Below are 17,052 nucleotides of genomic sequence, written 5' to 3'. Positions count from 1 at the left end.
TGGATAATAGACAGATACACCATGTGAAATGTCCTAGGTCTGATAAATAATTCCTGAAAGTCTGAGAGTAGAAAAAAAGGTACTTTCTACTGCTTTATTTGAGAAACGACTTTTGATCAAGGAATCAAAAGTGGGGGTAACAGTGAGGGAGGAGCAGTCAGAGCAAGGTTTGCATGTACGGTTGGAAGTACAATAGGAAATGTAAGGGGACTATGATGTGGCTGTGTTATGGGGTGGTGGGTATGTCTAGCAGTTTGAACTGGGAAGTGTTTTGGAGCTTATATTGTATACAAATAAATGTGTGGTCAAAAATTCAGAATTATTCCTGATTTCTTTATTTCTTGATAAGAATTTTATCAACTGTATACCAGAGCGATTGTTTACAGAGATATCATATGTAAATTGATTGCAGGATGGATCGTAGCACCTGCTGCTGGCTGATGTCTAAACAGACTTGGCCAAACCAACCCGGTTGTTTTCCCTGTCAAAGATGCTGTAGTACTCCCTGATGAATACATCTCCCAAGATCCACAGGTAGCTAGCCGTGGCCTGAAAATTACTATGGCACTCTCCTTGGCCAACCTAGATTTGGACCAAAAGAACCAAACATTAAAATAATTGGTTAGTAAGTCTTATTTGTTTCCAGAGTGTAACAAATGGGCATCCCGGGGCCAGTCTGAACGTTGGCCCACCTACTTGTTTTAAGGCAAACCACCTGCCTGTCTCGCCTGCCGTGCCCTTGATGAAATCAGTAGAAAGTTGATAACAAGGAGGAAGGTTGCCCATTTACTTGCCCTGATGCCAAGGGCCTATACACGGCTCCGAACCTTCCCTTATACCATGTCTCATGCTTCACAGATGGCATACATGGCCTAACACCCAGCCTCATACTAGGACCTACACTCCAGTTCCTTGCATTAGGACTCTCACTCCCATGCCCTCACACTAGGGTCTCAATCCCCGTGCCCTCATACTAGGCTCTCAATCTCACTCACTCGGGGCTCCCAGTCCTCTTTTCCTTGATCTCCCTGCTGAGCTCGGGACCTTCTTGGTCCCCTCATGCCCCCACACTGGAGCTTCATCCTCTGACCGACACTGGGCCTCAATCTGCTTGAACCTCCGTCCCCTTACCTGACACTGGTACTCAGTCCCCTTGCCCAAGGAGCCTCATACCCGGCTCCCTCATAGGCTCAGGGCCCCACTTGGCTAGAGCCTCACACCTGGCTCTTTCATACACCTCAGGACTTGCTGTCAGCCTGGGCATTGCCTCAGGTCCCTTCACATGAGTTGGGCCCTGTCACAGGCCTCACTGTAAGGCTAAGCTCTTGCTTTGTCTTTGGGGTGTGCTCCCCTAGCCTTTCTCCTCCATGGGGTAACCCACAAGCAGCAATGGCTGAGGCTTTTTGGTGCCCCATACTCGCCCTTCACTGGGGAGGCACAGGTGTGGCATTTCCTGGAGACTGCCCCACCACTGGCAATCCCACCACACCATCCAGCTGCAGCAGGGTGGAGTTTTAAGTCATGCCCCAGGACCAGGAACTTCCAGTCATCCCCATAGTTCCTGCCCTATACCTCCAAGATGTTATGAGCAGCAGCTCCAGCCAGATGATACTCTCTCTGCCGGCTGCTGGCAGCAAACTGCTGGCTACACTGCTCAGAGCCCTGTTTTTATAATAAACAGCTGGGACATGTCCCCAATCAGGTAATTGTGCCTGACTGGGAGTGCAGCCACCTGCAAGCTGCTCTGCTGTTTGCTCAAGCCCCTTCGAGTAACAGAGCACACCCTGTTCTCTGTTACATAGAGGAGTTGGTTCTTTCACTGAAATTCCCAACAGCTTTATTTAGTCAAGTTTTACAGGGCAAAATCCCGTCACTGGCTCCAACTAGAGCAGCAATTGGCAATATTCGTTAACAGCTGGCTGGAATGACCCAGCTTGGGTCTGACACCGGCTGGTGCTAGGACCTGGCTCCTGATACCAGTTGCTTCCCCTTGCTGTGGCATAGCAGAAGCTCCCACTGCCTGGCCATGGCATGGGCAAAGCCCCTCCGCCATCAGACTCCCATCAAAGCCCCCCAGCTCCACGGGCAGGTTCCTGTAGATCCACAGGCCAATCATAGCCCACAGGCCGTAGGCTGCCAACCCCTGATCTAGTGAGCTGGCAGAGCCATTGTGGCTGGAGCACCAGCATGGATTTAGAGCCCTAAAAATATAGTAGAGCAGAACATCAAGAGATCATCAAGTCAACCATCTGCCCCAAGGCAGGGTAAAACTAGATGAAGGTTAGCTTCAATGGATGATTGTCTAACCTATTCTTAAAACCTTAAATGAAGGAGCTCTCGCAGCATCTCTAGGTAGCCTGTTCTAGTACACTTCTTGAGTTAGAGGATGTTTCCAGCTATCCAACTCAAATCTTCTTTTCTTCAAATTAGGCCAGATCTTTCTTGTCCTTCCTCCCTGGAGAGCACTCCTACTGATGCCTCATCACCTCTGAGCTGAGAAGAATAACCCCGCTTCCTGTCTTACATAGGATACTGCTAATACACTCCTCAGGCAGTAGTTCAGACCTCTCCTAGCAAACCTGATACAAAGCCTCCTGATGTCACTCTTTCTACTGATTTCAATAGGCTTTGAATCCCTAGCTCCTTATCCCCAAAGCTTTCACACAAGCCTTTGCTCTGTTCCCCAAGCCCTTCCCCCTGAGCAGCTGTGCAATGGGAGGGGGCAGCTGAGCTGAGACTGAACCCAGTCCATTTAGCTGTGCCCCACCGTGCTATTGTGTCCCATGAAGAAAGACTCCATATCATACCTGCTCAGTGTAGGCTGAAGGAGGCAGAGGGAACTGGATCCCATTGATTACAAAGATGACATCAGGCATGCTGGGAATGTCATTGCAATTGACCTTAAACTACAGAAGACAAAAAAAAAAAGAGAGAGAGAATCCAGTTATGAAAGAAACAACATGGCCATTTCGCAAAGCAAAAAAGAGTAAAGGGACAGTCTCAGAAGCTAAGTGGTTTGGGGCCTGGGTAGTACTTGGATGGGAGACCACCCTGGAATCCTGTATTTGTAACAAGAAGTCATGGCTGAATGCTTTGAGAAGAGTAAATTATAGAAAGCTAATGGGTGCATCTACACATTGCCCTACATTGCCATAGTTATGTGCTATGTCACCATATGGCATACTATGGTAACATATGGATCGCATGAGTCTACACATGATCAGCAGCAACTTTGTGATAGTGGCCGGCTCCCCGGTTTTAGTCCATCACTACGGTAAAGTAGTGGCAAAATCTAAACATGTGCTTCATGCATGGTGCTGTACAGGAAGTTACTGCATTGTGCTTTAGATCTTCCACAGTGATGTGCAGACCTGCCCAATGAGCAGCAGGATTAAATTTGGTCCCATTGTCACTGCTCAGAAATAGATGGAACTAGGTAGAGTTTGGATTTAGCTGGTTTTGGCTTTAAATTAGGCAGGCATTTGGTTGAAGACATCATTGGTTTTCTCTAGAGATCAACCACATCTGAAATGATTATTGATTCATACGTATAAAAGCCTTAATAATTACCCACTTTCTGTTTGTTAATTCCATGGATAACCAAACCAGACCATCATGAGCGCATCATCCTGACTGATCCAGCCCAAGAAAAAGGACTGATCATCCCAAAAAGAAATAATTAACTGTTCATGTAACAGTTATACTAAAATAAATCCAGAGCTTCCAGCCCTCTGTCCTCCCCCTCTCACAAATGTCAAGTCCTAGAGTCAGCCAGGATAGTGCCCAAAGCTAGTTTAGGATAAATTTTCTCCCCTAATTATGTTAATGTAACTTCTAAAACCTTTATACCTATAAACCTATACATTCCCCCCCCCCATAACTAAAGCCTTATGGTTTATCCCCATATATGAGTTAATCCAGAATAAATCAAAGGTGTTAACAACCCTAATGGCCATGTTGGGCTAGTGCATGCCAGTTTTGATAGCCAACTGTACACTTGGGAGTTATGTGGCCTTTGCCTTCCCACACTGACCAAGCCCTATGTACAGTTGAGTCAGCTGGGGGCAGCTTTCAGTGCAAGTCCAGATCGGGGCTCAAACTCACGCTGCTGGAGCTGTAGTAAGACATACAAATCATTTTGCTGCCAAGGACCCATCTGAGATAAAATAGTTATTTGGACCAATAGGAAGTAGGGAATTAGAATAGAGAAGGTCCCACAGGAAACCCTAGGACCAACCAGGACCCTGAAGCTTTTGCATTGTTGCTTTTTCTGAATTACTAGTAAAGCCAAAGCTCAGGAAGTGGAGTGAGGCTGAGCCTGCAGGCTCTGCTGGAAATGCCCCAGGGACTCAAACCCTTTTGAGTGCAGGGTGCAGTGTGACAACAGGCTCCCACAAGGACTCTCACCTCGCCATACTGTATCAGAGTAGCTCCAATGGCTTTCTGTAGGTTGATGACATCTGCTGCAGGCCCAGCCAAGAAAGAAGTGCCGGTATCAACAATAGCTTGGCAGCCAGATTCACAGGTGATCACCTTGCCGTTCACAATGATGCTGAACGATTGAAAACATAAATAAGGTGCTTGAACGTGAAATAGCAAAAATGTACAGGAGGCTGTAAAATGTTAGACCTTAACAACAGAACAAACAGCATTACTTCCTCAGGCTCAGGCCTCAAGTGGCCGACTCAGTAAATGTGCTGTCCTTACACAAGCCAGCTCTCATTGCCTTCATCCTGATGTCTGCCAGAACAAGGACTCCAGGAGCCTGGCCTCCATACAGTCAACTGCCATAGCATGAAGGATGCAATCCAAAACCCACTAAAGTCAAGAGGCGGCTTCCCACACCCACTAAGGTTAGCAACAGCTCCAAGAAAACTGGCCCAGATCCCAGTCCAGCTCCTTTGGCATAAATGAACTATGACAATTCATACAAGTTGAGGATCTGGAATAGGTCTGCGCTCAGTTGGGGCTGATCCAGTTCCTAGCTCCACCTGGAGGTGATCAGGGCCCTGACTGAGTAATCCCCAGGGTCCACAGGAAGAGGTCCCACCCACACTGGCCTATGTAAGCTCAAACCTCCCAGCAGACGGCTATCTGAGCACCTAGACTGCTTTGTGTGTCTCCTGGGCTGCTTGGAACCTCGCTGACCTGCCCGACTGCTTGCTTTCACCTAGATCCTGAGTCTTGATTTGTGTGAACCCGTACCAGTACCTTGCACTGCCTGAACCTGTGCCTCACTCTTGCCTCGATCCTTCTCTAGGTCCTGTCTGTTTCTACTGCTATGCCTGCCTGATCCCATCTTGGACTGATGTTCCTGTCCTGTCTGTTCCTGAGTGGTTCTGTCCTTGGCTTGGACTTGCTGGTACAACCAAGGGCCTTCCTTGGCCCTGATCTCATTACAACTGTGTCTTGTTGCTGATACCCAGTTTGGGAATCAATTGCTTCAGACCGCTGTGTGTGGAAAGCCTCCATGGAAAGCCTAGGGAATGACCTGCTGGGTGGCACAGAGGTGGAAAGGGATCTTGGAGTCCTAGTGGACTCCAAGATGAACATGAGCCGGCAGTGTGACGAAGCCATCAAAAAAGCCAATGGCACTTTATCGTGCATCAGCAGATGCATGACGAATAGGTCCAAGGAGGTGATACTTCCCCTCTATCAGGCGCTGGTCAGACCGCAGTTGGAGTACTGCGTGCAATTCTGGGCGCCACACTTCAAGAAGGATGTGGATAACCTGGAGAGGGTCCAGAGAAGGGCAACTCATATGGTTAAGGGCCTGCAGACCAAGCCCTACGAGGAGAGACTAGAGAAACTGGACCTTTTCAGCCTCCGCAAGAGAAGATTGAGAGGCGACCTTGTGGCTGCCTTTAAGTTCATCACGGGGGCACAGAAGGGAATTGGTGAGTTTTTATTCACCAAGGCGCCCCTGGGGGTTACAAGAAACCATGGCCACAAGCTAGCAGAGAGCAGATTGAGACTGGACATTAGGAAGAACTTCTTCACAGTTCGAGTGGCCAAGGTCTGGAACGGGCTCCCAAGGGAGGTGGTGCTCTCCCCTACCCTGGGGGTCTTCAAGAGGAGGTTGGATGAGCATCTAGCTGGGGTCATCTAGACCCAGCACTCTTTCCTGCTTATGCAGGGGGTCGGACTCGATGATCTATTGAGGTCCCTTCCGACCCTAACATCTATGAATCTATGAATCTATGAACCAGGGACTACATCGCTTCAGGATGGCAAGGGTCAATGATGAGCTAGAGAAGAGGAATCAGAGACCGGTACTTGGCATGCCAGACCAAGTTTAACTGAGTTTGTATGTGCAACTTCCTGGAGGATCTGCCTGTCATACATTGGACTTCTCAGCCACTCCAGAAGCTGTGGTGGTACCCAGTAACCTACCAAGGGTGTAATCCTTAAGGTCTTCTGAGACCAATGGCTCCCAATGACTGATACCCGACTTGACCTCAGTGCTGTCTATGGTAACTCCTGCTCTAGCATGTCCCCTTGGACTGATGGCCCACACCCCAGTCCAACCTTACGTGTGCCCTGTCTGTCCTACCACATATCTGGAATGGAGATGATAGCAGAAGAACTTTATAGTGATTATTGTAAAAGTCCACAGGGATGTGAAGTGACATCATTTAGGTCACCCAGCCAGTCAGTGCGAAGGTTGGGAACAGATTGGTTTTCTAAGTTCCAGGCAGATGGGGCCTGGGGCCAAATTTACAAAGGTATTTAGGCACCCAAGGATGCACATAGCATCAAATAGGATTTACATTTAGGCCTAATGGGGTTAGACACCATTGATATCCTGACTCCTAAAGTCAGTGTGAGTTAGGTACTAATGAAGGAAAAATGGGTGTTGGGTTTATAATTGCAACTGTGGAAGTGTACCAAAATCCATCATAGTTATTTAATCACCTTTGTGTGTTACATACCTGTCCATTGAGATCTGCCAATAGCCCTGGTAAGAGACAGGGATCCAGTGGATAGGGCCAGTAAAGTAAGATTCATCGATTCCACCAAAAATGAGCATACTACCAAATACCTCTCTAAAAATGAGGAATGCATATAATTAGTGGAAATACCAGTGTTAGGTGCTGTACAAAAACAGAAACTAAAAAAGACAGTCCCTTTACCAACAAAGTACAGTCTCAGTAATGCACTATTTGTAATAAAAATTGCTTTCCTTCAAAAACAGGAGAAAACATGTACATTTGTTCCTAACGCAATCATTTCAGAGAAATAATTAATTTAAGTATATTGCCACCAGCAAAACCATCACTCATTTTTCACCATTTGCTAGTCTTCTGTTTAAAATAAGTCATTTAGCAGGGGCAGCAGAGTGTGATTTAGGTGACCGATTACACATCATAACAACTAGTGAATAATTTAGCTCTCCTAGGATACTTTGCACTAGGGACCTGAGAGCACTTTCAACAGCACTATCCCCATTTTATAGAGCAAGAACCAAAGGCACACAGAAGAAGATTGTCTTGCCCCAGATCTCATAGCAAGTCAGGCCAGGATGAAACCCAGGCTAGCACCATAATCATTGCTTGCTAAGGAGTCACTGGTAATAGCCTACGGACAGGGAACAGGACTTTGTTTCAATGAGGAGGTGATGTGTTCTTGTGGACCGCACACCACCATGGAAGTTGGGACAGCAGGGCTCTACTCCTGGTTCTACCACTGGGGATGGGTGGCCGTAGGCAAGTCATTGCACCTCGCCATGCCTGAGACTTTGCATCTACAAAATGGAGCTAACAGCAGCAGAGAGCAACCAAAGGATCTTGGTTCCAGATTTTCCACCACACTCCTATGGAAAGGCATCACTTCCACATTTAGCAAGTCACTTACCGACCCAGATACACTGAAAACAAGTGCTGCTTCACCAAATTCTTGATCATCAAATTATCAAAGACAGGAATAAGTCCTTCAACAGCTATATCTGGATAGGCCAGGCCCAGGATCCCATCAAACTCAACGTAGGCAAAAGCAAGTCCTGGCTCGCTGGTGCTCAGTGCTAACTGCTGGTTGGTGTCAATGAAGGAGGAGACCTGGGAAAGAGAAGGGTCAGTTCTTTAGCTCCTTATCTGGCCAGAAAGACACTGAGTTGATGGGTATTTGAAGGAAATGTCATATAAAAGCAATGCTGAGCAGGTAAGATTGTCCTTAGAAGAGATGTTTTTGCTGCTCTGTGCTTTACGCATCCTGAGAGCAGGAGAGACAGTTTACACACACACAACTTGAGTACTCATGGAGTCATTTACTCCAGTTTTCACTCCTCTTCTAGGGCAGCTCTGAGCAGTCAAGCTATCTCCCCTGCCATAGAGGGACCAGACACACTTAAGTGCCTACTGTGGGCAGCTGGCTTGAGAGAGGTTGTTCTGTATCCTCTCATCAAAGTACTCACAGCTCTCAATGCGTGAATATGTGCTGGGGACTTCACTGGAGGTATTCGCCCCAGGAAAAGACAGACTGGCAGGGCTCTGGGGAATGGCAGAGTGGGTAATGTGCTTCTAGAACGGTCCCCTCCCCCAGCTGCCTATTGCAAAGATGCTGGTTTAGCACTGGGGGGATGGCCTTTATGATTGTTTGTCCACTCACTTCTGGCACCACCTCTGTGGAGAGCTATATAAGAAGGGAGCCAAAGAAACCAGTGCTCCCATGGGGTGTGAAAGAGGCAATACTTGTACTGTGAGTATACTCTGCATGGGCCTATGGCCAGGGCAGAGGGAAGCTGGTTGTTGTAAACCTATTGGTGAGCAAGGTATAAGTTTATTGAGCTGCATCCTTAAAAGCGTATTGCACAGTGGCAGAATACCACACCCCACCCCACCCCATGAGGAGGAGACATCTTGGGAAATTGGATGCCCTGGCACATGTCCCTGGGGCAGTGGGCCTGTTTCCCACCTCTTAGCCAGGAGTTATGCACCTAAGTCCTTTTGAGGGTCTGAGCAGTGGTGCTCAGTGGTACAACTAAGCCTGTTACATTGTTTGCATAACAGCCAAGGCTTAAGTGACTTTATTCAGAGACTCACCATTTATTGTCTCCTCCAGAGTGAGATCCCCAGTGGGTGCAAGCTGGCACAGTGCCATGCCACTTGTGAATCATTGAAATAACGGGGAGGGCTATATCCTTTTTGCCATATTAGTACTTACTAGCACTATATCAGATCCCACAACTCCGGCCATGCTGCCCATGCCATACTGAATGGATATGGTGGTTCCTGCGCTCTGGTAGGTGGAGGATTTTGATGCATTAAACATCCGGTGATTTTCTGCAAAAGAATATTTAGAACAAGCGTCAACAGATGCCCTACTATAAAGAAGAAGATAAAGCTCAGCACATAACAAGGTTTACCCAGCTCCAACACTCGGCTGACTACAGTTGTGGGCAGTGTCTCAGGGTGAGTGAGAAGCGATTCTTTCAGACCCCCTTTCCTGCTGTGCAGTTCCTTAGGTCTTAACCAGTGGGCATGCCTACATATGTGCATTATGCGCAGTAGCCTATTTTACTGCGCATTAAAGAGTTTCGTTAAAAAACCATGCAATTCTGCTACCGTGCAGTGAAATAAGCTACTGTGCATTAAGCATAACTTTAAAAATACGCACTTTTGGTAGTGCATATTAGGGCAGCCTAATGCACATTGATTTAGTATGTCACATTGAAGGTACTAAATTAAATGCGCATTATGAAAAGTGCATTAATGCATACGTAGACGCACCCAGTATCATCAACTCCACTTACACATGGGCTTAACCTTACTTGCACGGATAGTCCCATTAAAACAAAGAAGACAACTAGCACTGTGGGCAGAATTAAGCATAAGCCTCTTTGCAGCACAAGATGTGAGTGATTCTCCGTGGCATCCTGGAACACCTCGAGATCCAAGGCCGTGGGGTGCCACACATTTTTAGCACTGTTAGGTGTGCAAACCTTATTCAGAAGGTAAACCCAGTGATTTCAGTTGGAATACACAGTGTTATAACCCTTTCTAAGATCTAACTTCTTTGCAACAGAAGAATTGCTGTAGTATTTTTCTGTAGTCAAAAAAATGAATGAAAAGTAAGAGCTGGTATTTTGTGAGAAGCGTCTTGAGCCTATTGTGGGATTCCTTGAGCCTAATAAGATTGAGAACCTGTGACAGAGAGTCACACTGGGAGTTAGCTATGAAATGGGCATTAAAGCCAGGTGTCCTGAGTGGCAAATATAGGGTCTCTCATGCAATCTGTTCCATCACACCATATTAAAGCAGTAGCGTAGATGGGGGAGGAAGCATTCAGTTACTTACGGCAGGCCTCACTCTGGCAGGTGACGGAGGGAACCCAGAGGTTGGATGAACCGGTATCAAATACAACATTGAACCCCTGAGGGGGAGTCCCAATGTAGATTGTTCCATAGTACTCTGTCTGTTCAGGTAAGAGAGACAACAGTGATTCTCACAGCTAATTATACATATATGTGTGTCTTCTACATGTAAAATACTTCACTTCAGGCATGTGAAATGTTCACAGGAATAAGCACCAAAGGCCAGAGCCAATAAAGGACCTAAGCATCTGGGCAAATCTCGCTTTAGGTACCTAGTCCAAAATTATCAGTGGGAAAGCCCCTTCTCAGCTGCTGCCTCATATTGCATGTGCCTGAATTCTGGGAGTGCTGCTGTTACTGACCTAAAGCTCCTAGGCACTGAAGCTGTACCCCTGCGACTGTCTCAGATTTGAGACGGCAAAGCAGCTTGAGCCTTAGCACAGACCTATAATTGGTTGGGATCCTGAACCAAGGCTTTCCTCTCAGTGGGTACATCTACAAATGCAATTAGTGCAACTGAATAAACTCCAGCACAGTTCACGCTGCAGTTGGTTGCTCCCAGGTGCAGTGTTTATATGTGTGTTCAGGCCCCCAGCAAATTGAACCAGGGTGGTGCAGCCCTCTGCCAGTCAGCTTGCCAGCCTGGAGCCGCTCTGCCCTGGCACAACGTGCTGCAGAGGGGCTGGCTGGGGCACAAGGGTACTACAGCGTAGGGCTAGATGGCAGGCAGACCCCACACTGTAGCACTCTCGTGTCCCATCCAGCACAGGTCACCATCTACATATGCATTGTGACACACCAAATAACTCTGCCACAGGATAGTACTTGTGTTGGGCAGTACTATCTTACAACGGAGTTAATTTGCTTACTCCAGTCCAATAGCGCTGCATGTGTAGATGGTGACGCTTTAGTGTGGAGCTAATTAGTCATAGATTCATAGATTCATAGATGTTAGGGTCGGAAGGGACCTCAATAGATCATCGAGTCCGACCCCCTGCATAAGCAGGAAAGAGTGTTGGGTCTAGATGACCCCAGCTAGATACTCATCTAACCTCCTCTTGAAGACCCCCAGGGTAGGGGACTCTGCAGTAGAGCATACATGTAGTTGCCCCCACTGAGTCCCCATACCAGAGCTGGCTTTTGAGTAGGGCAGATGGGGCAGCTGCACTGAACATTGTGCTGAGCACATTGCCCCACACTGCAATGAGCCTCGGCTCTAGTTTTTAGACTACGAGGCAGAAGAACTGTAGTTGAAACATGGGAAAAATCAAATTGAAAAAGGCCTTTCTCCTTGTGTTTTAATTGTCTCACTGGGTTCAGACAAGTCGGCTGCCCCATATTCAAACATCTTTGTAGCCTTTAGCATTCTTCTGATAATGTTCATCACTGTTGCAAGCACTGAACACAGTTTCCAACATGAGTCTGAAAAACAACCATGTAAGATCAAGTCCGTGCTAAGAACAACATCATGGTTTGATGGAGGGTGGAATATCACAGTCAGCCAATGACCCCTACTGGTCTTTGCCGCAAAAAGTCTAAAAAGTTTTGCTTCAAAGCTAAATGATCCCTTCCAGACCACTTGCGAATCTTTCAATAACACCAGCATGTATTTTACTTCATTTGGAAATATAGTCAGCTGCCTACAAATCTTGTCCATTTATTTTTGTAAATATATTTAGATACTTCAATGGCTAGAACATGCTGGTACCTAAATGCAACCCTATGGTCCTGACCCAAAGGACATTGAAGCCAACAGGAGCCTTTTTACTGACTTTAGTGGGCTCTTGATGGGGGCACAAAAGCCCTTAGCACCAGGAGCACAGAGCTGCACTGCCATTGCTATAGCATGGCAGGACTTGCACATCTAACCCATGGATGCTTGAGGTTGGTGCCTGAGGCCAAGTCTACTTGCAGGGTCTCATCTTGTAGGGTCCAATCCAGTTGGCAATTCCACCAGGACAGGAACAGGTAAATGCAATAGGGAGAACATGTGAACCACAGCTTATTCCCAGACACAAACATACTGTATTGTCTAGCATACAACAAGCACATTTCCCAAAACTCATGCTCAGTATTGTGGTGTGACTTATATGGGGGAAATATGGTACAAGCAGTTTCTGCCAGTTACTGAGCAGAAATGAAAGTAAAATCTGGACTCACAGGGACATAGGCAACTGCTAGTGAGGCTACAGGGGGTTACGTGCACCCCTTGACAGGGCTGTCTCCTGCCCCTGATGCTGCCAGTGGTTTCTGCGGGTGCTCACCAGCCCTGTCTCTGCCGCCGATTCTGTTGGTGCCCCCCCAGACTCAGGAGGCACCAGTCGCTCATGCACAGGGAGCAGAACGATGAGCAGGCCGGGCTCCCTTGCTGCTGCTATTCAATTACTTACTACAAGAAAAGATCTTTTCCCTTCAGTCTGCCTTTCAAAATCAGGGTACATATTTTATTCCAGGGCATTTTGTATATAAGAAAATGTGGTGGTAGAGGCTTTGGTCTATATTGACAGAGAGACCTACCCAGCCAATACATCAGCCTTGGGATCCCCATGAAACCTATAAAGCAAACATAATGCACAAGGCCGAATTAACCCTGTAGCGGGCTCTAGGCAAACAAACTCATGGGCCCCTGTACTATATATTTATATTAATTTTTTCACTCAATAGTAATAATATGTAAAATAAGAACAAGTGGGCCTCTTCTTTACTTAGGGCCCTAGGCATGTGCCTAGTTCACCTATTTGTTGATAGAGCCCTGATAATGCTCTTTCCTCCATGCAGCGAATGAATTATTCCAGAGCATAAACTCACGTCAAAAGAGTTCATGAGTGGCTCGGAGACACCCTGGGAAGCAAACGAATGTGCATATTTGGTGCTGATGTCATAGTGGTGGTGCTTCAGGAAGTCTTCCAGCAAGCCTTTTTCCCTCAGGATTTGCCTCAGCTTCTTCCCTCTCTGCAAAGGAACCCTGGTGTGCAAAAAGAAAAACCAACAACCAAGATCCCCAATCACTAATGCCCTACAACACACTTTTCTTGTGCTCTGAGCCTGAGAGAAACAGTTTGCATTAAAGCCATCAACTCCCATGACATTCGCAATGGGTTTCCTTATTTGGCTGAAGGAATCAACATTTTAAATGGACTGAAATACTCCTCTGCTTATCAAGCATGGGTATAGTGTCACCACGGCCAGCACAAGCGACTTCTCCATTTGGAGTGGCCTTGTCCTTCTCATAACTTCTCATCTCTTCCCAGACCTCATCTGAAAAGAGATCTTTTCTCCTTCCCATGTTTAAGCTTTTTACATTTCCTATCCCTCTGTGGTTAAATTAAATGACCTGGGAGCCAGAAAGGACCATGAGATGGTTTTATCAACATGCTTTTTTATTTTTTTTTGCTTTTTTTTAAAGCAAGCTGGTTAGCAGCAGCAGCATCAGAGCAAGGAAACGCAGTAAAACAGCAACGTACCTGGTAAAGCCTTCAGAGAGAGCAAAAAGAGCACAGAGAACCACCAAGACCTTCATCCTTCTGTTTCTACAAAGGCTGCTGCAGATGCGGGGCTGTTGAGCATAACTTGCTTGCTTTTATGATCTCAGGTTGACCCTCCTTTTCTATCCAAAAAAGAAATCAGATTACAGGAGAAATTCCAGCTCAATCTGATGATAGAAGATCACTCTGCAAACACCACAACAGCTGACCAAGCACTAACCCCATAGCACACAATTTCCAACATCAATACTTTGCACTGAAGAACAGCGCACGTGTTACTTGCTGAAGCAGATTGTGCCTGTGATAATCAGTTGGAGTGCTTTGACAGTAAAATGAGCAGCTGCTGCCAGATGATTGCACCACTGGTAACATGTGGCCACTGCTGCCCTGTGCCCTGCTTCTGCCCAGAGCACACAATCACCCTGGTAGGTACCCAGGCACACAGTTACCCTGGTTGGCTTTGGCTGGAAAAGAAGTCTTATGCCTGCCCTTCACTATTGCAGAGAACTGAAATGCAAACAAAGAATCTGATATCATCTAATACCAAAATGTGATTAGGGTATTTGCTGCCTCCTATTGGGTGGCAATTATGAAATGAGTCAAATCGCAAATACCAGTCCCTGTGGAGATGGTCCCGCTCCCCAGTGTCGCCTGTTATTAGCACAGAATCACTGTGTAGAGTCAGATGCAAACACTGAGAAAGGTGACCCTCAAGAAAAGGTAACACCGCATAGCCCTTATCCAGCAGGATAGGGAACATTAAAAAAAGATTTAAATCATTTACATATGTCAATGTCAAACATGCCGATAACAGCAGAAGGCATCAGATTGTCTTTGGGACTTATGGGAGGGAGAGAAGGAAATTGCTTGTAAGGGGCCAGTCTGGCATTATCTCTCATCTGAGGAGCCAGGGGTGGGTCTTGTGATGAACAGTGTTCTTTATGAATAGGGGACAGGCCTCTGCAGTGGGTTGTTTGCTGTGGAGTTCGATCCCACAGAGTTCTCCGAGGAAGTAGGGGGAAGAGGAAAACACAGACTCAGATAAAGAGATCCCCCAAACACTCAAATATCATAGTCAGGCTCCTAGCTTTGAGGAGATGGCTTGTTGAAAAGCTGAAAAGAGAGATGAAAGGGAACTTAAAGCTATTACAGGACCTGAGACATGAGAAGAGGAGCATGGTTGCACTAAGACCTCTACCCAGAGAGTCAGTGAATGTCTGTAAGCTTGGAAAATAACCTGCAGACAGAGGGTTGGTCTGCACCTCCTCTGCTCTACCTAGGAGTGGAGGTGCAATTTATGTCCTGCCCTCTTGTTCCTGTTCTGCACACCTCCAACCTCAGCAATGAGGCCATGGAGCCTCTTTGCTCTGGATTTAGGATCCAGATAACTTGTTCCGGGGGAGACTGACTGCGACCTTTCCATTCGATAAAAAGCAAAGTTGTCGATGCACAGTGATAACAGAAAAGAACCAGTACAAGCAATCAAGCTATGCTATATATTCTCAGGGAGAAGGATGGAGAGAAATGGGGAGGGACCCAGGATGGGGTGGGGAAGGAAGAGGGAGATATCTGTGACCTAGACTTAAAAATCAATTAACCCCTACCGCCCAACCTCAACCATTCTAATGCATATACCTATAAGCAAATTCCCCCCCAAAAAAGCCTTTAAATACCATTTCTAAGCCAACAGAGCCAAGCTAGTAGTGCTCAGTATGTGCTAAACATGTTTGAGACAGAGGCCGAAAGACTCATTTATGCCAAATTAGCAGCTGGTCCCAGCTACTTTGCAACCTGCTCCAGCATCTACAAAGACTGACGGGAAGGAGCATATCAAGGATTGTCCTCAAGTCACTCTTTTTGAGTTGCTTTAACAAGCTCACTGATCCCAGGTCCCCAAATCCTTTTACTGCACAGTATGTTTTCCCTCATCAAGGAACGTCAGTTCTGTAACCTCACAATCTTTTTTTGATTGACTAACTAGATGGAGCTTGAAGGCCGCTCACTATGAGGCATTCCTCCAGCCCTCAGGTCATCCTTGTGGCTTTTATACGTACCCTTTCCAACTTTTCCATTTCCTTTCTCAACAGTAGACGCTCAGGGAAGGGGATTGGAGTGGCACCCAGGGAGGGTATGGGGCTAATTTGTGGCATGCCTGCCAAAAAAGTTGGTCTCCACTGCACCAGAGGATCACCTTAGTTCTTTTGCCGCAGCATGGTACTAGAAGGTCAGGTGGGGGTGCTCGTTCACTCTGACCCGTAGATTATTACCAGTCATGGTTTCTATGGTATAATCCTCACTTTGTCCGAGTGGCCTGCATTTCTGTATTCCTAGATCTGTACTTTTGCATCTGGTTATATTCAAACACATTTTTTCATAGATGCTAGGGTCAGAAGGGAGCTCAACAGATCACCGAACATTGTGTTTGAATGGGTCCAGTTTACCAAGCTATGCAACTTGCTCTGTGGCACTGTTCTGGCTTCATCATTATTTATCATTCTGCCAAATTCTGTATCATCTGCAAAATTTATCAGTAGTGTATTTTTTTCTAAATGGCTGAATAGTGTGACACCTAATACTTGAAGAACCTCACTAGAAACATGCCTATTTAATGATCACTACCCATTGGTGAATGCTTCTGATCTTGACATCTGATAGCCAGTTCGTCTTCCAACTGGTGCTTTATTAATACTGCGCAGCATCTCTTGTGTATTTGAAATGTCACATGGTACTAACTCAAATGACATGCAATAGTCTATTAAAGGTACACAATTATCTTTATCAAACAAACTTGTAATTATATCAAAGAACAAAATCAGCTCATTTGACAAATCCTAGTTTCCACAGAACCACATTGAATGACTTGAATTATACTCTTACCTTGTCATTAATTGAGTCCCATGAGTCTTTCCATTCTTTTGCCCAGGTGTGATATGAGACAAACCAGCATAGAGTTAGCCAGGTCCTCCAACATGCCCTCTTTTACAAGAGTTTGGCACTGCTGGAGTAACTAAAAATGTAGGCCTGTATGACACCCAGCTGTCTTATACTGAATAATAAAGCAAAACAATTGAACTTCTAATATTAATGGCAAAAGCATAGACCAAAAACATAGATTCATAGATGCTAGGGTCAGAAGGGACCTGAACAGATCATTGAGTCTGATCCCCTGCCTTGGGCAGGAACGAATACTGGGGTCAGATGACTTTCAGCAACTCAGATGCAGTAGCAATGGGACCATCTTGATAATCATTTCTTTGT

General features: G+C 46.3%; 1 protein-coding gene across 1 annotated transcript; it reads right to left on the bottom strand.

Moving 5' to 3' along the window:
- Window positions 1-396: 396 nt before the first annotated feature.
- On the bottom strand, window positions 397-13,829 carry LOC102570713 (embryonic pepsinogen-like). Its single transcript, XM_006266205.4, has 9 exons — window positions 13,774-13,829; window positions 13,118-13,274; window positions 10,293-10,410; window positions 9,160-9,278; window positions 7,855-8,054; window positions 6,933-7,046; window positions 4,408-4,552; window positions 2,808-2,906; window positions 397-582 (listed from the first exon to the last, which is right to left on the bottom strand). Exons 1-9 carry the CDS (start codon window positions 13,827-13,829, stop codon window positions 445-447), a joined length of 1,146 nt encoding a protein of 381 aa, XP_006266267.2. The 3' UTR covers window positions 397-444.
- Between the last annotated feature and the right edge of the window lie 3,223 nt (window positions 13,830-17,052).

This window comes from Alligator mississippiensis, chromosome 14, assembly GCF_030867095.1.
Source record: "Alligator mississippiensis isolate rAllMis1 chromosome 14, rAllMis1, whole genome shotgun sequence".
In the NCBI taxonomy this organism is placed as follows: Eukaryota; Metazoa; Chordata; order Crocodylia; family Alligatoridae; genus Alligator; species Alligator mississippiensis.
The sequence above is the reverse complement of the archived record's forward strand: the minus strand, read 5'-3'. Positions and strand labels throughout refer to the sequence as shown.